Source organism: Crinia signifera, chromosome 2 (assembly GCF_055691185.1).
Source record: "Crinia signifera chromosome 2, ASM5569118v1, whole genome shotgun sequence".
NCBI lineage: Eukaryota > Metazoa > Chordata > Amphibia > Anura > Myobatrachidae > Crinia > Crinia signifera.
In genome coordinates, this window is record NC_139218.1 from 281,233,014 (window position 1) to 281,256,204 (window position 23,191).

The 23,191-nt window shown below is 42.4% G+C and overlaps 2 protein-coding genes across 6 annotated transcripts in view; one reads left to right on the forward strand and one right to left on the reverse strand.

The window, feature by feature from the left end:
- Window positions 1-2,487, reverse strand: part of PCID2 (PCI domain containing 2) — a 28,676-nt gene extending 26,189 nt beyond the window's left edge. The window contains exon 1 of one of the 3 annotated variants that reach the window (XM_083168711.1): window positions 2,343-2,487. The gene's annotated coding sequence lies outside the window, so the exon portion shown is untranslated. The remainder of the gene's footprint in view (window positions 1-2,342) is intronic. The other 2 variants (XM_083168712.1, XM_083168713.1) reach the window with 2 other exon arrangements.
- CUL4A (cullin 4A) overlaps window positions 2,436-23,191 on the forward strand; it is a 56,710-nt gene continuing 35,954 nt past the window's right edge. Inside the window, exons 1-8 of one of the 3 annotated variants that reach the window (XM_083168705.1) lie at window positions 2,436-2,573; window positions 5,844-6,046; window positions 9,447-9,562; window positions 9,902-10,005; window positions 11,136-11,205; window positions 13,703-13,776; window positions 14,671-14,833; window positions 16,811-16,900. In XM_083168705.1, coding sequence (XP_083024831.1) covers window positions 5,917-6,046; window positions 9,447-9,562; window positions 9,902-10,005; window positions 11,136-11,205; window positions 13,703-13,776; window positions 14,671-14,833; window positions 16,811-16,900 — 747 coding nt within the window. In that variant the 5' untranslated portion in view covers window positions 2,436-2,573; window positions 5,844-5,916. The other 2 variants (XM_083168706.1, XM_083168707.1) reach the window with 2 other exon arrangements.

Here is a 23,191-nt window from a genome sequence, read left to right on the forward strand (position 1 = left end):
GCGTCGCAGACCACTAAAAATGACACCCGATGGCCGCGATTGTGGCCGTGCTAGGAAACAAGTACCGAAAGATCTTCACTTTTTACTGGGACACACTCCATTTTATTTTAAAATATAGAGTTATAATAACAAATTAACATTTTTATTCAAGTTGGAATGAACACCCTGATGTTTTGCAAAAGTAGGCACAATATCAATTTTCTTGTCAAACATTTCAGCTTCACATCCCCTCTCATATCTCTATTTTTTAATTCTTCTGGTAGTTTATTGTCTTGGCTGATTCATTTAATATGACACTTGTATATGGTGTGCAACAGAGTCTGCATACCAAAAAACAACATTGTAGAACTCAGTGTACAGCATTAGAGAATCAGTCGCACACAGATATACAAGTGTCATGTATAAAATAATCAGAGTCCGCTTCATTGGCCAGGTAGTAGTAGTAGTACGTTTATTTATAAGGCGCCACAAGGTGTCCGCACAGCCGTACATAGAAAAAAATAATAATTACAAGGTAACGTACAGGGTGTGTTGATAAAATACAGCATAAATAGGGGTATAGCTGGTAGAACTAAAATCAGCATCAGTTCTGAAGTAGGTGTCGAAATTGTTGAGGAGACTGAAGATGAAGTAGAGGAAGGGAAGAACAGGGCAGGAGCACTGGTGAGGTAAAGAGGTAGGGTGAGTACGTGAGGAAGGAGGGCCCTACTCATAAGAGTTAATAGACTAAATGGAGGTGGATGGACGAACGAAAAACAATAGGATAAGTAGGAACGGATGAGAACGGATGGAGGGGTAGGGTAGGCAGGATAGAAGGAGCAAAAGAGGTTAGGAGGAGGAAGGATAAGAATTAGATAGCTATGCAACATGCAGGGTAGGAACAAGTGAACAGTGATAGTACAGATGTCAGCACAGTCTGCCTGTGCATCCTAGTCACATTGCATTGCAACTAAAGCTGGGTACACCTTCATACAATCGTCAGGCCATTCTTCCGTTCTGGGTCGGACGGCCGTTCAATTGTATAGGTGTGTACGCTGTCCCGTACGAGCAATAAACTGCAAAAACGGTCATGTCCGTCCATACTCGGTCGGTCGAAGGTTCATTGCTGTTTAATTTTCATCCGACCGGCCAGGTCCATATCGCCCTGCCGGCTGACTACATCTAGACGCGCACCCCAGCTATTTGCCGGCTGACTACATCTTTTAACGTGGCACTACAAGTACCTGTGCAACAGGGGTGCACCATCATGCAATGACAATCGAGAGAGTGTGTACAGTGGTACAATCTTTTTCTTGCGACTGTTTGGATGGGAGTACATCGGACGTCGCAAGTAAAATTGTACAGGTGTGTACGCACGTATCGGCTGTTGTTTGACGACGGTCCAACGCCTCTACGGTCGGTCAAACGGTCGCAAGAAAACAGGGATTGTATAGATGTGTACCCAGCTTTAGACACACATTGCATTGGCAAAAGCGCAAAAAAAGAAATGCTAAAAGATTCTCATGCAGCATGGCACACCAAGAGGGTCTGTTTGGCATGACTGCAGCAATTTGCACTAACTTCCTACATAGTCAAAATCGATAACCGTATGTACACAGAAATTTTCAGCATAAAAACCTTGATGCTAGAAGAGTCTGACATGCTATGAAGGGCTGTGCACTGACTTAGCTGCCCAGTTCCCGATACCCAGCAGTGATCTAGCTACCTTTGATCAGTTTCCTATTTGTGACCAAGGCACTCGGTAGACCCTTTTCCCAGCACTGATCTAGCCACCCTGCTCCTAAATGCCACATTAGCAGCCAACAATGATTTACAATACGGCAGGGGAAATTAATCATGATAAAAATGTCTGATTTACCAATTCAGACCGCTTTGGACATAATCAGGGAATCTTGAATATTAAATATTTACTATTCCGGATTCCCTGGTCTGGTTGACAGGTGTCTGCAACATTGCAACAATAGATCTGTAATGTATGGGACCTTAACATGCCACAAAATTATGATTATGGGGGAGATATATCAAAGCTTAGAGATACAGTACCAATCAGGTTCTGTCATTTTTTTAAAACAACGGGGCAGATGTATTAAGCCTAGAGAATAGATAAAGTGGAAGGTGATACTGCAATACAGTTGGGAGTTGATTGGCTGGTGTGTTATCACCTTCCACTTTATCTCTTCACCAGGTTTAATATATCTGCCTCAAATGCCTCATACACCCGGATTGTACACCCGCGTCGTGTCGTAGGATAGAACCGGGGGGAAAGTTGCAGCCGGGTTATGCACTACGCCCGTGTACTCGGTGGCCACACTGTAAGTAGCAGCAGAATAACGCGCACTTACGCCGGCATTCACCTATTAGACATCAGGGCAGATCGGGCACCTCACCGTTTTCCTCCAAGACTCGTCGCACTGCACTGCGCATGCGCTAACATATCGCCGGCGACTACTGATGACGTAGAAGCAGCGGAGCCCGTGGTCACCCGCAGACGCATGCGCCAAACGCGCATCACGTCACTGGTAATGATTGCCTTGCGACGCGAGACTTCCTGGCGCATGCGCGGTCCCTGCATGGTGAGTTTCCGAGAGGTGCCAATACCAGGTCCCGGTGTTACCGGAAGAGACCTCCGTTGTCTGTAGTCATAACTGTCTGAGATAGCGGGACAGCTCCCCTCCGGCCTGCTCTGCTTATTAGTGCGCTCAGTTTCTACAGAGTGAGGCCTGCGGCGCAGCAGCCCCCGGCAGTGTGTCTCCCTAGCCTGCCACCGTGTTTACTATCCTGTACCCAGCAACACACCGGTGCTGATGTCATGATGTGGCCTGCCAGTGACACGGTTATGTAACATTGCTGCCAGGTACACGTTATGTAACCCTAGGGGGGGGCAGACTCGGGGATCCCTCTGTTGGAAGCAGGTGGCCCTTGTTATTGTATTGCCAGCACTCTCAGTAACCAGCTAACTTCAACTTCCACTATATATTACACACTGTATGTGCTGCTTCTGCCCTTCAGAGTAATGTAACTGTGTGGTTTAATGATAATAATTAGTCTTATCTTTATTTTCCAGGACAAGTGTTCTAGTTTCTTATATGATCTTTCTCCTCACTGTTTAATGCCTGAATGTAGGAAGGAGGCATAACAGTCATTTATGTACCTGTAATACATTTTGACAGACAAAAGTATTAAACTGTTTAGCACCGGTTTCCCAACACTGTTTCATTCCCCACGTTATGTCAGTCTACCCTGTAGTTGATACTTTCCCAGGGTGCCTTTTGTGCAGTATACTGGCAGTACTTTATGCCGTGACCGCCAGTGCTCAGTTTTTCATGCTCAAGTGATCAGAGACCTGTGTTATTCTGTACTTGTTATAGTCGTACTTTGACCAGGATTTAATATTAACTTTGTTAACACGTGTTCACCTTGCTGTGGCATAAATAGTTTTATGCACTCTAAAGTAAAGATTATACAGAGAGCCACAATGTGCTCCTCTTTGCATTTACCTGATGCCTTAGAACAATCTGCATAAATGATGGCACATTATTTGCTAGGTGCGTATCTTATGGTTTACAGTAGAGTACCTTTGGGATAATGTTCCATAGGTTTTCACTGTACAGCTATCAAAGTTTTGACTTTTTTTTTTTTCACACGGCATATTCGATTATGCACTTTTATTTGTATGCAAGCTGTTAATATGGAATGTTAATGTGTCCTGAATAATACCCGGGCGTGTTGGTGGTGTTATATGATTTAAATAAAATAGTTTTTGCAAAGAGCTTAAACATGAGTATGTGGTCCTGTGGTGGACAGCTGGCAGCCAGGCAGGTGCATTTGACAGATGGATACCATGCATGTATTTCCTCACTCTGTGTAGAAGTTTTTTCTATCGTTGTATGGCGCTGTCTTGCTGTCCATGTCACACTGTCCATGTGGACATTTAATTTTGGTGTTGTGATCATATAATGTGGTTATCTTATTGCATAAAGGGCATAATATGTATTCTGGTCTTGCTGACTGTTCTGTTATTTTTATGTGCTTTTAACTGGAAAAAAGTGCAGTGTACAATGTTATTGAGGCATAGACAGTGGTCGAAGTGGGGCGGTATACGGGGGTATGCCATACCGCCACTTTAATCTGAAGATAAAATCACTCAGCAGCGCATATTGTGCTTTTGTAATACCCCTGTACAACGGGGCAGTCTGGCAGGGGACGTTGATGGACAGGTGGGTGTCCGAAGGTGCGCACTATATTCACTCTTTACTTTTCCATACCCCCACTTCAAAATTTCCATACCCCCACTTCAAAATTTCCACTTCGACCACTGGGCATAGACATAAACACAACATGGCATATTCCTAGCAAAACACTTGATCTTAAGAATGATGAATAGATAGATACATGTTAAGACTTCATACACCAGTACTGTGGTTAAGAGCTACCAAAATACTGTAAGTGAGCTTCAGGGGCCTACACTAGATAAAGTAATTCTTCCTCCTACAACTCCACTTTCTCTAAATACATTTTCATGAAGTTCTTTATATGATCTAATTTCCTGTGTGTCTTCTCCACCTACAACTCTCATCCTCATTCTCCTTCAATCCCTTTCTTCCTCTATTTACTGCATTTTTATTTAGACACTGTCATCTCCAAAACTGAAACTGTCAGACTGGAAATAGATTCCTATTTGGCTCCTCCCTCCTCACCACACCCTTTCTCAGCCTTTATTTTTTTTTTTGTGCTTCCTTGTCTCAACCCCAGGGCATGAAGTCCAAGCTCACCCTCAAACCCATAGCTTCCCCTCTGCATCTGCCCTAATACTTGCTTCTATCTCACATAAATCTAAAACCTTTGCTTCTCTAATTGCTAAAATTATTTTGTCGTCAATGCTCAGTTTCTGGACTTTCCTTTCAATTTGAGATTGCTGTCATCTGTGGTGAAGCACCTTTCTTATCAATTAACCTGTTTAAAACAGGTGATGGTAATCATACATTAAGGGGGATGTCCAGAAACAGAGCATTGTGTCCCTCCTGGAGAGGGTCATGTTGGGAGGTATGCATTACCAAGCATGCCGGTGTACCACCCTACCCTCATTGCATCCCCGTCACCCCCTTTAATTTTCACTGCATTTGTTTGGCCCATGTGGTCACTCTGTGGGAAAGGGCTCCATGATGGCAATCATTATGAATAATAGTTATCTTATGACTGAATTACTATTATTAATATATTTATAGAAAATTGTTTAATTGTCTTGAGAGCAATATGTTAAGTATATTAAAGATGTAATATCAACTGTAAACTTCAGTTGAACATTTTTTTTCCCCGTAAATGATGGAAGGAGCATTAGCCGATTTTTCGCATTTCTGCACATGGAAAGATGCGATCACAGTTTGCTTGACCATGGGGTGTTAAGGGGCATGGTCCAGACCAGTGGTGTCAAACTTATGGCCCTCCAGCTGTTGTGGAACTACACCTCCCAGTATGCCATGCCACAGGTTTTATATAATGGATTTCTAAAACTGTGGCAGGGCATGCTGGGACATGTAGTTCCACAACAGCTGGAGGGCCACCACTGGTTTAGACAATTCAATGGCAACCATGAGCCTGCCTTATCTTTATTGCTTGTACTTTTTCCATGTTTTCAAACGATGCTGCCCGCATTCGGCTATCCTTGAAATGCTTTTTTTATTAGCATAACCTTTTTTGTATTATGTTACCCTTGTATTTTATGTGTTACTCATTAGACTGTTGTATTAGTACTCTCTCTGCATGATTTTGCAGTGCCCTATACATAAACGCTAATAATATGAGGGTGCAGTTATTTAATTTATGAATTGTTTTTTTCTTTTCAGACACCAAATGAGTGGTTAATGGTAATTACCTACTTGAAATTCTTCTCTTGCTGCTGCGTTGCACAGCCCTGCCATGGAGCAAGATGCTCAAAGGAAAGCAAACTTTTCAACCCTGGTTGGTCATACCAATGGACTAACTAAAACTTCAGCCCTGGCCTCTAAACCTGCGGCTTCAAGAAAACTGATCATCAAAAATTTTAAAGGTTGGTTTCTGCAACATTAAGGTGTTAAAAGTGCTTTAAAGTAACAATGGTCATATACACTGTGTCTTTATTGAGATGTGTTTTGAAAAAAATAAAATACAACATTTTATTGCATGTCACATCCTGCCGTTTGAAAGCCTGTATTCCCTGCTTACCCCTGTGATGGTTGAAGCACTTTGTAGGTAACTCCTGCTTGGCAGCATCAGACATCTTTTCCGAGGTGTGGGTCTGGAAGGATACAGCGCCTAATTTTTAGCTATGAAGAAGGTTTTCCCATTCATCTCCATGGGGTTTATTTTAATGTGTGTATGCATATTATGATACCGTGGCAGTTTTATGCAATGTAGATATATTGCAGATAATGCTGACATAGGATGACTGACCCTTTACATGAAATAAATGGTGAAGGTATGAAGAGACTAATGAAGTGCAATAATGGGTAAATGGCGCAGTCTGATGGACTTTGAACATGGAATGATTATAGGTGCTCGGAGCAGCGATGCTCGCCTTAGCAAAATGGTGGTACTGGTAAATTATCAACTGCCACCATTGAACAAAGTGTACACAGAGGCCCTTATTCAGATCTGATTGCAGTACAAATTTGTTTGGAAAATGGGCAAAACCATGTGCACTGCAGGTGGGGCAGATGTAACATGTGCAAAGAGAGTTACATCTGCCCCACCTGCAGTGCACATGGTTTTGCCCATTTTGAAAACAAATTTGTACTGCGATCAGATCACGTGGAGCGGAATAGAAAGTGGGAAGCGTGCTACACTCATTGCATCATGTAAAGTTTATCTTCCACAGAGATACAGATCAGTTACTTTATTAATTAAGAAACTGTTCCTGTTTCTAGCTGCAAATATCATATTGAAAAAATATGCACTCAAAATTATTTTTGAACTGGTTGGAAAAAGCTGGTTGGAAATTCTTTTAATGGTATACTTGCCTTTTTTTATTTGGGTATTAGGAAAAATACTTGGTGCTAAATTTACTTAGTGGCAGCTGTGTTTTGCATTGAATAGCATTTGTTTTATTATTTCCTGCTTAAACAATCCAAAAGTAGCAGCATTTGCCCTTAAACGACCACTGTACTCCTATAATAATGGGAAAAGGTATTAAGTATTTATCCTTAGTGTGTTTGTTCTGAGAAGGTAGAAAGGGCATAGTATTCATCAAGGTTAGAAGTATCAGGATATTTATTATAGTAGACTACAATAGACAGCTTGGTGTTTAATTAATGGGAAAAAAAAAGTATCGACCACCTGGAAAGATGCCTTTAATACTTTGCATTAGTAATAATGTATAACATATTCAGAAATACAGTCAGGTCCATAAATATTGGGACATCAACACAATTCTCATATTTTGGGCTCTATACTAGGGGCTCTATACTACACCACCACAATGACATTTGAAATGAACTGAGCAAGATGCGCTTTAACTGCAGACTTTCAGCTTCAATTCGGGGGTATTTACATCCAAATCAGGTGAACGGTGTAGGAATTACAACGGTTTCTATATGTGCTTGAAGCTGAACGTCTGCAGATAAAGCACATCTTCTTTGGTTCATTTCAAATACATTGTGGTGGTGGTGGTGGTGGTGTATAGAGCCCAAAATATGAGAATTGTCGATGTTTCAATATTTACAGAACTGACTGTATGTCAAATATCCACCCGGCAGCGGTTCTGGTAACTTCTGATTTAAAGATTCAAAGGGTGTTGATTTAATTGTTTGTTTGTTATTTAAGCCCAACGGAGCAATAATTGTTTTGCCGATCGGGCACGAGTACAGACAGACATTTTGATAGGAAATATCTGTCATTTAGCTCTTATATGGCCATGCTTGTTTTCTTGAAGAAGTAACCATTATCCTTTGCTCACTGACCCTTTAGCACTGGTCATTGATCTTGAAATAAAGGGCCTGATTCAGGTCTGAATGCTGGGCTGTGAATCTTCAGAGCCCAGTGATCAGGTAAACACTGCTGCCCCGCACACACTAATTCCCACCCCTGTGCATGGCTGCGAATTCGTGCAGCTGTGCACACAGGGAGAAATCCATTCACCATCGATTGACTTTCCCCCAGTTCACAGTGCCGAGCAAATCAGGACTGTGATGGCCGTGGAGGCCACTGATGATGTCAGTGGCCCTCCCTCCAAACGGCCCGGGAACTCCTGCGTTTTCTGGGGAAAACACAAAAACCACCGGTGGCACGCCCCCAACCAAATGCCCGCTGTCAATCATGAAGCCAGTGGTTACAGGCGTTTAGTGCTTACGATCGCCAAGAATTATCAGCCCTGTGATCAAGGCTGAATTGTTCCCAAGGTCTTAATATGGAGCAGAATGGGTCAGGTTCAGTTGGTCGTGGTTTGTATCGCATGGCCTTTTTTGGGGGGTAAAGTTCCTGGAGCTATTTAAAAGCCGATCTGTGAGCAGCCCCTGGATTTTTTTTATATTATTTTTGAAATGTGTTAATTACTTATATAACTTGATGCGCTGGTCAATTAACTTTTTAAAAATGCTCCAAATCCAAATGTGCCATTATTTAAAATCTAGCCAATTTATTACAAGTTAATTCTACATATAATGCTGTATGGGGTGTGGTATAGCTCTCAGACCACGTCTAGGTCATCAGTCATTACATACACACGGAAAAGGTTGACACGTGAAATGTCTACATGAGTTTTTGAAGATGTGTCAACAACTTATAAAGTGGACCCCCAATTAGTGTACCTCATAGCCTGACATGACTCGCCATGTAACGGACTAGTTCCCAATAAAAGTCCTCATTTATGGTAAAGTGATAACAAAAAAGTAAAACATTCCCAGAGAAATTCCATGTCGACCTATTGACGGTCCATCTAGACCTGGGGTAGCCAACCCTAGTCCTCGAGAGCTACCAACAGTGCATGTTTTGCAGGTCTCCTCACAGAATCACAAGTGAGCTAATTAGCTCCATCTGTGGATCTTTTAAGATGTGTCAGTGATTAATGAGTGCAGCAGCTAGGTTGTCAGGAAAATGTGAACTGTTGGTAGCTCTCGGGGGCTAGGGTTGGCTACCACTGATCTAGACATTGTCAGTCATCCAGATATGTATGTGACTGTGTATTTCCTTTTAGTCATGCTTTCTGCCTGTTTGACTGCAATATAGATTTTTCACATTACTAGAATTCTCAATACACAATAAATCCAAATAGATTAACTTGTCCTAAAATGTGCACATGTGTGGTGCCTTATAAATATTGGAGATAGCTGGTTGGGGCTCATGGGGCATACACACTGGGAGCTTTGAGCAAGAGATGTGCTCTGAGCGATGCAGTGTGGGAGATTTCCCACAGGCTTGATCTTTTTGCTTTGCATATGTGAGACGTTGTAATGACTGAATGCTGGTGGTTGCAGATAAACCGAAGCTGCCTGACAATTACACTCAGGATACGTGGCAGAAGCTCCATGAAGCTGTGAATGCAATAGAAAGCAGCACTTCCATAAAGTACAACTTGGAGGAACTCTACCAGGTATGAGAATTCACTTTATAGTATGATTAATGGACAAGAACCTGGCAAGTTGTCAGCATTCGCCAGCTGCTTTCTTTCATTGTTAGTATATGCTTTATTTTAGAATAGCCAGACCGTTCTGTGTGGGCTATATACGTACATAGTATGTGTGCTTACTATAGTCTAGTATCATTTCTACTTTTGGAGTCCGGTTTAAGTGCCCAGACTGCAATTTGTACAAAATAGTCCCATAAGGAATTTTTCATCTTTTTAGTTTACGGTTCATTTGTTGCACTGCTGTTATTTATATAGGCTATTTCATTAAAGCAAGTTCCGTTCTAATTTTTTGTTTTTTTCTAGGCTGTGGAAAACCTATGTTCTTATAAAGTCTCACATACACTGTATAAACAACTTCGCCAAGTATGTGAGGAGCATATGAAGGCTCAGATCCATCAGTTCAGAGAATATCCTTTACTTCATGGATGCATACCTATCTGTATGTAGCATGGTGTTGTGGGGATCTATGTTGCGTTAAGTTTCCATTGCACAGATTCAGATGTTTAACCCTTTCAGGTCCAACATCTGGTCAGGCTCAACAGCTCTAGTGCTAGTAGCAGATCCAACGGTGAGCCACTTTAAAATAAGAATATTAACATTGTTCAACATTCAGTGTAGACTATTAAAATAAAAAATAAAGTTACAATTAATTTAAACTTTTAAACCAGACTGTTTGAATTGCAAAATAATTTTGTAAATGCAAAGTGTAGAGCCCGATTTTGCTTATTATGAATTCTGTTTTGTGTGCCTCAGGCAAATTCACAGAATGCTGCAAATCACAGGCTATTACATTTACTACTTTGAGTTTATATCAGGGATAGCCAACTCCAGTCCTCGAGAGCTACCAACAGTTAACGTTTTGCAGGTCTCCTCACAGAATCACAAGTGAAGTAATTAGCTCCACCTGTGGATCTTTTAAAATGTGTCAGTCAGTAATTAGTGCACCTGTGTACCTGCTAGGTGATCTAGAAAACGTGAACTGTTGGTAGCTCTCAGGGACTGGAGTTGGCTACCACTGGTTTAAATGATTCGGTATGATCCTGCCCATCCTTTGAATTGGATGGGCAAGTTATTGGGTATTTTGATTCACTTCCCTTAGGCACTGACAGCATAATCCCCGATAAATAGCCACGGGACCCGTGAAAACCAATGGAATCGGCGTCTTCTTCCTGATCTCTTGTGTTATCACATAATCGCGGGTACATTTTCGGCCAATAGAAACATCCGAATAGGCCACAGGGCTAGTAGGATATCGCCCCAAGTATGATTGCTCGTTTGTACTTCACTGTATTTTTTCAAGACCCAAACATCTAACTCCGAACTCAGGACCAATATTAGAAATATTTGTTACCTTTATACTGTCCATTCACTTCGCATATGTAGGGTGACCATAGAAACACAGAATTTGACGGCAGATAAGAACCACTTGGCCCATCTAGTCTGACCACGTAAATATAACCCCAAAATACAACAATGTCTCCTGTATGTATGTTTCTACTCCTCATGTTGCATTTCCTTAACTTCTCTAATTTTGCACAGAATCTCTTGATAGTTTTTTGTTTTTAAAAAAGGTGAATTTGTGTTGGAAGGATCATTGTAGACAAATGGTAAGTTTATTAAGTCTATAATCAAACCTTTTTTTTTTTTTTTTTTAATAATACGTTATATGTTATTTTTCATCTCTTGTAATCACTATTTATTATAAGGGCTTTTTATTTTACATAATGTTATTACATATCTTAACACATTTAGGTTGTAAAATACTTTACCTTTATTTTGTATATGTACAGTGCAGGCATTGTAGTCCCAGTCATAAGGGCTCTGATTTCACAGCCCTCTCTATTATTGGTAGACCAAGTATGCTGTGTGAATGCGCGAGGTCCCCCTGCGATTGCTGGCTATTCACAAGATGATTTAAAGCCTGCCGGTGTTTGTAGGCGGCACTCCAGCATTTTCTGGAAGTGCCGCCAAAAACTGCTTGATATTTGCCATATAGCTGTGGGATGTTATAATTTCTGATACTCAGGAACCTTCTTAAATGTTAAAACCAGCAGAGTGAATAGGGGGCATGTGTTTAGCCCCTATGCTTTTTTTCCCCACAAAAAAGAGCTGATAGTTTAATATATAAATGATGGTCATTATCGGGATATCCTATTGGATCCTATTTTTAGGGGGTGATAACACATGGATTTAGGAAGGGTAACTTCATAGACCCATGTGTTCTCCTAGATCAGGGCTTGACAAATTTCTGTAAAATCTAGGTGCCAGGATGAAAATGTAGGAGCCAGATAAACCAATAACAGGGACAGTGCGCGCCAAAGGCGCGCCCCCCAAAAACAGCCATTACATATACCACGGGCCGTTATGACCATTACACCATACATCGTAATGCTCATTAGATATAATATCACATACCGTAATTACATATTATGCCACATAAGTTCTGCTTATAATTACATGCTCGTTGCTATGGGTTTCATGCTTGATGACAGGGGTTAACCTTCTCATTGCCAATGGGGTTAACATGCTGGGCCAGGGGTTAATATGCTTGTTGCTATGGGGTCATCATGGTCTACCAGGGGTTAACCTTGTCATTGCCAAGGGTAACCTGCTCATTGCCAATGGGGTAAACATGCTGTTGCTATGGGGTTACCATGTATTGCCAGGGGTTATCCAGCTTGTTGCCATGTCATAGTCTGACAGCAGCTGGGGGTTAGTCTGACAGCAGCTGTATAGGGCAGCACCTGCTGGGGACATGACAGGACTCTTACATACATGTAATACAGACACACATGCGGTGTACTTCCTGTGCCCCCCTGTGTATAGGACAACACCTGTTGGGAGACATGACAGGACACTTACATACATGTAATACAATCACACATGCAGTGTACATCCCATGCCCCCTGTGTGTAGGGCAGTACCAGCTGGACCTCCAGTCCATAGCTGTATGTCAGACGCTTGGGCCACAGACACGGGGCTGGCAGCACTTCCCTACAGCCTCTGCCTCAGTAAGGGGCCTGGCAGCCAGAGCCAGAATGTGGGGAGGGGGCGCGGACAGCCAGAGGCCTACACGTGAGCTGGGCATGGGGCACGGAGGAAGTGCCGGGCTCTGACTGCGGCAGCCGGGTACATATTGTGCATATCCACCCGGAGGAAGAGCTGCTGTTGCTTCTGTGTGTGGAGAGGCCGGGCTCTGACCGCGCCGGCAGCTGGGTACATGCCGGGTGAACCAGCCGGAGCCTGCAGCAGAACACAGTCTCTGCAATGGGAAACTGCCAACCTGTCAGAAGGGGAGAGAGCAGATGCCCCCCCCCCCCCCCCCACAAGAGTTGCTCCGCCGTAGGGCAGCTATTGCAAAACTCGCAACAGATCGCGAGCCCGGTCCGACAGCCAATCAGGGGTCAAGCTACCACTGCTGCTCCTAATTGGCTCCTACAGCAAACTCTGTTGGCTCGCGTTGCCGGCTGCTTGAATAGTTTTGAAATAGCTGCTGTTCTTGTCTAGTGTGCTCTTGTACAGCGAGGAGGGGGTTGACAACCACTCAGCCTGGCTCTCCCTGCAAGCGCCCCCGGCCATGACCACGACCAGATTCTGCTTCCCCCCCCCCGAAAAAATATCTGGTCGAAAGGAGGCAGAATCTGGTCCCGGGGTTTGTCGAGCCATGTCCTCGATCCATGAGCTGCTTCCATGTAGATAAAGGTTCACAACATCCTTATTACCAATATATACTGCATATATACCCTTACTTACACTATTCAGATTTCCTACCACACTTCAAAAATATATTGGTAGGTTAATTAAAATTGTATATTTCTAATTGTCGCCAGTATGTTAGGTTATATTATGGTACTTGCTGTATGAAGATCCTTTCTATTTGTGATTTCATTATTAACCTCAGTTTGATCCCAGACTATACTGTGTTGTGGAGGGAACTTATTTCTTTCCACCAAGAGAAACTGTTTGGATGAAACCTGCAAAATCAGTGGCGGTGGCTGTGGTTGGGGGCAGTATTGAATGAGGTGGTTCAACACCTTGACTAGGCTTGCTTAGTAGGTCTGCACTTAAGAACTTTTGACTGAACTTCTCTCTTAATTTCTTTAGATTATGATCCGAAGCATATTCTTATTTTTGGATAGAACCTATGTTCTACAGAACTCCATGCTTCCTTCCATATGGTAAGTGGCGGCATAACTTGTTTTAAATCACATATTAGTCTGTTTATTGCTGTACTTACAGTGAAACGGTGCATACTAGAACTCATGCCTGTCCTGAATCCCACAAGTTATTAGTTTTAGTTATTAGGTTTCCTCTTCCTACTTTTCATTGTCTTTATAAAGAGAGAGAGACTTTCACATAAAGCATTAAATAAAAGAAAAGTTAGATACTGGTGTACTATAGTTGGAAGTATATTTGTGATTTATTAATGCCAGTCCTTGGATGGAGAAAAAGTGGGCGGAGATTAAGTACCTGTTAATGAGCTCACAGCCTATGATCTGCCACATCACAGGCACGGTTAGAAAAATTAGCTGATTGGCTGGTATTAAATCTCTGCCCACTTTTTCACAACTTTGTGCTTATTTAAGGAGTGTGCCTGGAGAACTTGTAGTTTGTGAGGGTCTGCTCAGATCCATGGATATGCGTGGATGCTGGTTCTGTTTGTTACTTTTTGCCATTTGGTAAAATATGTATACAACCTCTCTTATTAGATGGATGCAGTTCATAATTAATATACCACAGCTTCACAAAATTGCAAGGTTCTTGAGAATAAAAACAACCGCATAGTGATTGCAACTACTAATTTTGTTGAATCTACATATTGTATACATCATGGATAACATCAGAACAAGTATAATGCACTACAGGAGCAACATAAACTAGTGAACTTTACAGTTGTAATCTTTAAAATTGGATTCTTTTTTTTTTTGGGGGGGGGGGGGGGGGGCTTATTTTGTTTCCTTTTACCTTTATCCTCTTATAACATTTTTTCATTAAACTGAGCAGTTGTTGAATATAGAGTGCCTTTTATTTATTTAGTGTAACCGTTCTGTAACGCTTTTGTGTTTATTCAGGGATATGGGCTTGGAGCTCTTTTGCAGTCATGTTATAAGTGACAGATTGGTTCAGATGAAGACAATTGATGGCATCCTCCTCCTTATTGAGAAAGAACGATCCGGAGAGGCTGTGGACAGAAGTCTTTTACGTAGTTTACTCGGCATGTTGTCTGATTTACAAGTAAGTGACATTTGCTGACAGTCTATCGTATCATAGCTTTTATTATCATTTTACTTACAAGAATTAGGGTTATACCTGGCCTTTTTTTGGCTCCCAGCAGAATGAAGGTTCTTATGCTGCTTTCACACCGCAAAACCTGCTTAGACCAGGTATTTAAAATGTTTTTTAAAACGGGTCAGAGCAAGTGTAACCCCTTTCACACCCCATCTAAATACCTGGTCTAAAGCAGGTTTGCGGTGTGAAAGCAGCACATGGAAGTGGTTAGTAAATGAAGGTTACTACAGAAGTCAGGCATGCGTTATATAATACATGTCACACCTGGGTATATATAATCTGGCTCCCCTGCTACAGGAATGGCTCCATTGGTCTGAGTGTCAGCTCTGCGGGTCAGCAAACAGTGACACCCGTAGTCCCGATCCTGGTCTCTCTAGTCCAGGTGGAAGCGAGGAGCACAGTAATCCCGTCTGTCCTCCTATTCCCATCCCCGCTGTCAGCAGCACATGTTTCCTCTGCTGTCTGTCCCCCAGCACTAACCACACGAACCGCGGCAGCCTCTCCTCATGTTTCCCAGGTTGGAAGCGCAGCCTGCGAACATCGTGTGCTCTGAGAATGCAGGTTCCGGAGCAGGCAGGAGGGAGGCGTATGGGCTGCTGTAAGGAGGTAATGTTACTCACTGCATACCTCGCTGCTTCTGGGCACACATCCCAGGAACCCATCCCCCGGTACCTGAGGCAGGGGCAGGGTACACTGAGCATTAGCTGGTGCCCTCTGAGCCAGCGCCGTGCATATTTAATGAGCCAGCCGCTCATTACATATGCGCATATGTAATGATTGGTCGGCTCATTAATATGCATGGCGCTGGGGACCAATAGTGCTCACTGCTGCCTAAGTAACGCTTCAGACCGCAAAAAAAAACGGGTCTGAAACGTGTAGGACCCTGCTATTATACCGTTTCCAAAAACCATTTTTTTGGAAACGGTATAATCACTCTGCACCTTTCAGACCGCACAGATTACTGTTTTAAAACGGTTTAAAATCGGCAAAATACCGCTTTTTTTGTGCGGTCTGAAAGGGTCATTATTAATCATTATTCCTTTCACCACCCCATACCTCCTTTCCCTGCCCTCAGTATTGCACATTATACCAGCCTCGTTCGTAACTCCCCCCCCCCCCCCCCCCCCGCATTGCACATACCTAGCTCCATACATACCCATCAGACAACAGTAATCAGTTGCTGAACAATCCAAAGCAGCAGTGGGGAAGCCACCGCAGCACACATTACTAACCTACCCCCAACAGCTCTATCTCCGCCTTAAGGCTGGTCAGGCAGCACTTTCCTCGCAACGCTTCAGTCTGGCCCACCCGGCAATGCATGTAACGTGGCCGAGAGTCACACTCCTCAGTGGCATCAACAGCCACATCACCACTGAGGCAGCCAGTGGTGATCCCTCCACTGTATAATACAAATGGTGGGCTAGTTGGTCCAGGGGACGCACCCCTCCTAGAAAATGGGGTCCCTGGTTTTGAATGTCAGGTAAAATACATACCATAGCGCATATTTGTGAATAAAGAATAGTACTTGGTTTAAAAGCAAGTTTGATTGAATAACTCCATTATATTCTGTAATATACAATCAGTCCCGTTATACAGCTAAGTGAAAAAAACTAAACTATTTTAACCTTATTGTATGAAATGACTAAAAAAATAACCCCCCCCCCAAATATCTGTTTTTGGTTGAGTGTAGATAATGAAATGTATTGTTAGACATAGAAGTTTGTAATACAAATTTGAGTTACTCTTTTCCGGCTTAATGTTACTGCTAATCTGAAGAATTCAGCTAAGAGAAAAATTATTTCACATTACACATTATTTCAAGGCTCTTCATTTTATTTGTCTTTAGTTTTTATTGTTGGACACACTGTTTGATATATGTTTCTGTATATTAAATGTACAATTTATTTTATATTTTTTGTTCAGGTTTACAAAGATTCATTTGAAGTGAGATTTTTGGAAGAAACAAATTGCTTGTATGCATCTGAAGGTCAGAGGCTAATGCAAGAGAGAGAGGTGAGCAGCGGTAATTCATTAATGGATAGCGTATTACACCGTTGCCTTTATGTAGTGACATATACTGGAAAATGATTTAGTAAACAACATGGAACTTATTTTGATAATATCAGAAGTGCATGTATGTAGGAAAGCTATTGTTTAAAAAAAAAAAAAAAACTGAATGCATGTTACTTTAAGGGTATTCGCAACTAGACTTATATTTGCCTTTGTTTCATTTCATTCCCGGCCATCACTCACATGACATCAGAAGTATTGTTGATATTGTTCCCCACATCAACTCCACTAGATCCCTTGCTTTCCTCATGGCTTTAGATAGGGAGAAAGTGTTTGCTCACTTTGGCTGTCCTTTCATGATGATTGGTCTTGGATGCATGTGATCTGGACGGGAATTTTCTCACTAGGATCATGGTGCTAGACCACAATCCCTTGGGCCTTCGTTAATGGGACCCTCTCCCATTGAGATCCCCAATGACACACTAGTCAAGGCTACCTGCTGCTTCTCTCACCCCCCTCATAGCTCTCACTATTGACCCACTGTAAGTTTTGACAAAATCCATATATCTACAGTGTAAACTCACCTTTTGCCTTTACCCATCATTTTATAATCGTCTTGAAATATAAATTGAATCGGGATAAGAGACCCTATGCTACTTTCATCTGGAAATAAAAGACAATTAGGCGCTGAGTGATTTTCTACAAACTATGATACCGTGAAGCCAATTCTGTATATAAAATAAATAATATATAAACATATTGCAGCAGATGTCTAGGCATGTCTGTGTTCAAATGCCTCTATTACTAAGCTTGTCTGGCCAGCAGCAGATTCCTTTGTACTACAATACACAAATGAAAAAAACTATATATACTGCGCTATATCTAATACATAGTGGCTTTTTTTACTTAATTGAAGCTATGCAAAACTGCTCCATGGACCATTAACAGTAAATATAAATTATTGGAATAAATTTGGTAGATTATTCATGGTATAGCCTTTTTGGGATCAAAGCCGATTGCTATATTAAAATAAGTGGAATCCAGTTTTACCTTCATAGTACATTTCCTTTCTCCATGTCTATCACATGCATTATTTTATATTCCATGAAACAAGGTTCAAATAAACTTAAGTTTTGTAAACATTTTTATATTTTATCTATCTACAGTTGTGCTCATAAGTTTACATACTGTAGCAGAATTTGTGCTTTTCTGGCCATTTGTCAGAGAATATGAATGATAGCTCACAAACTTTTCTTTCACTCATGGTTAGTGGTTGGGTGAAGCCATTTATTGTCAAACAACTCTTTTTTTAAATCATAATGATAACAGAAATTACCCAAATGACCCTGATCAAAAGATTACATACCCTGGAGATTTTGGCCTCATAACATGAACACAAGTTGACACAAGTGGGTTTGAATAACTCCCGTGTCCAAGACTTCTCTCGCGCTGCCCCCCTGCACTGGAACAACCTCCTGCCACCCATCAGGCTATCTGATTCCCTTACCTCCTTCAAGCGCTCCCTCAAAACCCACTTTTTTCGACTAGCCTATCCCTCCTCCTAACCTCTTTTGATCCTCCTATCCTGCCTCCGTTCCTACTTATCCTATTGTATTTCGTTCGTCCACCCACCTATTTTTAGTATGTTAACTCTTATGAGTAGGGTCCTCCTTCCTCACGTACTCACCCTACCTCATTACCTCACCTGTGCTCCTGTCCTGTTCTTCACTTCCTCTACTTCATCTTCAGTCTCCTCGACAATTTTGACACCTACTTCTGAACTGATGCTGATTTTAGTTCTACCAGCTATACCCCTATTTATACTGTATTTTTCAACACACCCAGTACGTTACCTTGTAATTTGTTTTTTTGTTTGCTATGTACGGCGCTGCGGACACTTTGCGGCGCCTTATAAATAAACGTACTACTACTGATTGGCATTCTGAATTGCTTGGATATCTTTTTATATCCCTTTCCTGTTTTATACAGTTACCTTTTCCCGCAGATTCTATGACAATTCTTTTGCTTTCCCCATGACTCAGAATCCAGACATGTCAGTGCAGCACTGGATGAAAGATGCAAGGGTCTTTCAGGAGACCATAAACTCACTGAACTTTTATACATACACCCACACACACCCACACACACACATTACAAGCAAACAGATCACAGGTGAGGATGGTTACCTTTAGTAGGCATTCAAACCTGTTTGTGTCAACTGGTGTGCATGTTATGAGGCCAAAATCTCCAGGGTATGTAAACTTTTGATCAGGCTCATTTGGGTAGTTTCTGTTGACATTATGATTTAAAAAGAGTAAACACAGTTGTTTGACAATAAATGGCTTCGCCCAACCGCTAATCATGAGTGAAAGAAACGTTTGTGAGTTATCATTCATTGTCTCTGACAAATGGCCAGAATATTGCAAATTCTGCTAGGGTATGTAAATTTATGAGCATAACTGTACATGTTTTTCAGGTGGCTACCTGTCTATACAAATGTGATTCTATTAAATTGATTTGAATTTATAAAATAATAATGTGTTGCAGCATTTTATTTAGACATGTATGCACCATAATATGCAGAGCAGTATCTATAGTTATTTTTTTGTATGTACTTTCTCTCAACTGCCATCAAACTACTCCTTTGGCAAATTTTCATTTTTCTAAGGTCAGCGGTGGATACTGGGATAGTCTGGTATTCCAGGGCTGGAGGACCAGGCACTAAGGAGATAAAATTTCTTTGGGACAGTGCAGCCCGTAACTCCACCCCCCCTAATACCTCTTCCTGTCCTCAGAGACCAGTTTTTTTCTTGGTGCTTTGAGGAACAGGGTGCCTTTTCTAAGAGTAGGGTTATTTAGCCCTAAGTTTTTATTTATTCCATTTTTCTTTCAGGCTGTCAGCGCAGTTACCTCAGTACTGCAGCTGACAGCCTCCACTTCTCCCGGGCCACTGGTGGACAGACCTCATGGCCGCTCACACCAGTCACCTTCCCGCACTTGAAGGGAGCCGCGGCTGGGGAGCAGGTTTAGGTAAGACGATTCCCCACCTGCAAGGGACTCATTACACGTGGTGGGGGGATGCCACCAGAGGCCTGGCAGCAGTACTCAGCTCATGCTGAGAAACCACTAGACTACCAGGGACATTGCATGCTCATTATACAAGGCTAAACAGCAGCTCTCTGTGGTTCCAGGAGAGGAGTGGGTTGGTGCCTTGTAACTCCGCCCCTCTTCCCTCGGCAATGGCTTGTCCGGAGTTCCCGCCGAGGGTGCTCCTCTCCTCCCCCCTCATCGTTGGTGGGGGCCATTTTACCTCACTCAGTTTCTGGCTATAACTAGGAGCAGAGCTCAGAAATCACCCTTCTTGTCCTTCACTGTCATCTCACTGGCCAGGTTTTAGTTCCTCACAGCACTTCTTGTGCCAGTGCAGGAAACAAAAGTTCTCTTTTCTGTGTGAAAGTTCTCTACTATATACTGTACTGTATTTCATTTGTTTATTATTTTCTTTTACTGTATTATTTTTATTGATGTGAGCATTCATATACCACATCCTCTGGTAAGGCTGACAGGGTAACAGTATTATCACTGGTTTGATTATTGTGCTGTGCTTTACTTGTTTTTTTTCTCACATACTAGTTAGTATTGAGAAATTATTGCAGACATTATTCAGCCACATAGGGTTATCAAACACTATGTCTGCAAAAGGTTCAGGGAAGGGAGCACGTAGACAGGTTAACGCTGCAGCACTGCATGCTTATATGTGCACAACATGCAATGAAAACTTTGCTAGTGCTGAGCAGGACCACACTGGCCTTTGTGAACGCTGCTCTGTACCAGGCCCTATTCCGCAGCACGCTGCAGATGTTCCCTGCAAACCGAACTGGGCTACTGCCTCAGCTTGCACTTCACACACTCCTGTTGCTCCCTCTGCTCCCCGGGTTCCCGCTCAATCAGCTCAACCTCCTTTGATACAGGGTTTGTCACATTCTGTCCAAGGCTTGATACAGGTCTCATCCTCTCTTCAAAACACTTAATCTGGCCCTAGCTCTCGCAGGCCAGTATGGTGTGAAGTACTACATCCCCTTCTAGGTGGCTCTACTTCTGAGGATTCCTCAGGTGGGGACCCAGATACTGCTGCCCCAGCCGAGGAGGAACCCACAGCTAATGAGGAACACATTTCTGAGGCCAGAGTGGGTAGTTTAATCAAAACTATCCAGCTCACTTTAAATATAAAGGAGCCAGACTCACAACCTCCTCCTGAGGCCCCAGTCTTTAAGCGCAAAAAGAAGGATCCAGCTGTTTTCCCAGATGTCTATTTCAGGAAGCATGGAAACATCTGAATAAAGAATTCCTGCTTTCAAAATGCATTCCCACTCTTTATCCTTTTTCAGAGGATCATAAAAAATGTGAAGATCCTCCTCAGGTGAATTCCCATGTGAGTAGATTAGTCTAGGCTACTGCCCTACCAATACCGGACGTCACGTCACTTAAAGATCCAGTGGATACAAAAATTAGATCCATTTACACTAACGCACGAGCAGCCATCTGCCCAGCTTATGCTATCAGTCACTAGGCTAGGCTGACACTATATCGGAGGGTCTGCAGTCTAGTACGTGTAGGGCAGATTTATTGTCCTTAGTGGACAATATAAAGAAAGCAGGTACTTCCCTTAATGAAGAGGTCCTATATGTAGGTATTTTTGCATCTAAGTTATCAGCTGTTGCAGTGGCAGCAAGGCGAGCCATGTGGTAGAAATCCTGGAAAGCAGATAATGACTCCAAGAAGTCTTTAGAAGCCCTATCCTTTTCTGGATCCGTACTTTTCGTTCCAGAATTGGACCAGATTTTTGCTTAAATTGCGGCTTCAAAATCAGCTTGCCTTCCTACAGTTGTTTCAAAGGCCAGGCAACAAGCCTTTCGGTTTTTTCGCCCCCCAACCCAAAGCAAGAACTGCAACCCCTTTGACAATTCATCATTCCTTTTAAAAACCTCAGAAATCCATGCCCAGGCAGAACTGGGTCGGCCGTCGTCAAGCTCCAAAAGCAGGTGGATAAACCTGCAACCTGATGCCATGACACAAATAATGGCTGTCTCGTGGGTAGGGTGCTGTCGTCTTCAATTTACAGAAGCTTGGCCAAACTCCACATTGGACTCATGGGTGTTTGATGTGATATCATATGGTTATTCCCTCACCTTTTGGTCCAGGTCCCCAACATGGTTCTTCAGAATGGGTCTCCCAGCAGACCCTTTCCGTGGCCCTTGAGACGGCCATCTCAACACTGTTGACATCTCGAGTGATAGTTCATGTTCCTCCAGCCCAGAGAGGAACAGGTTTCTACTCAAACCTATTTTTGGTCAGCTTATCATTCTGTCCAATTCTCAACATAGTGACAATCTATTCCTCCGGGTGCCGAAATTCAGGATGGAATCCCTCCGTACGATTTTGCAGTACCTTGAACCAGGAAATCTAATTGTGTCATTGGATATCCAATACTCATATCTCTACATACCCATAAAGACTTAACACCAACACTTCCTTTGGTTCGCGGTTGGGATTACAGTTGTTACACTGTTTGTAAGGTCTTCTCTCCTATCCCTATTCCTTGGCTTGTTAAGTTAAAAACTGGTCTCTGAGGACAAGATAGGGGTATTAGGGGGGCAGAGCTATGTGCTGCACTGTCCCAAAGATATTTAATCTCCTTAGTGCCTTTGAATAACCCAATATCCCAGCATCCACCTTGGCCTACGAAAAAAGGATTTTACAGGTAAGGTCCAAATATCCACTTTTTCAGTGGCATTGCGATAGAGTCCAAGTATCTTGGTGTATTCCAATACAGCGCTAACTATACTTCCCTTCTCTGCACTGTCAATTCTGACCTCCTTAGTTGGGACAATTTAATGCTACTTTGGCTAGGTAGAATTACCTCCATTAAAATGTATATTCTTTGAGATTTTTTTCATTTATTCCTATTTTTTCCTATATTTTCCCCCAAGACTTTAACACACTAAATAACCAACTCGCTGCTTTTATTTGGGCACACAAGGGACCAAGAGTTAAGCTGGGTACACTTTGAGTGAAATATTGGGTGTTCGATTTGAACGGCTAATATAATAACGAACCCTTCGGTGGGTGTGTATTACGAGCTGCAAACACGATGGGCGATATACCTTTAGATATATCTGTGCATCTGGCTGTTGATACATTTGCGGTGGTGAGCGGATGTCGCATTTGGGTATCAAATTATTTTTCACGCTAAGCTGGGTGTCCTGACTGACACATTGGGTGGCTGATCGGTAA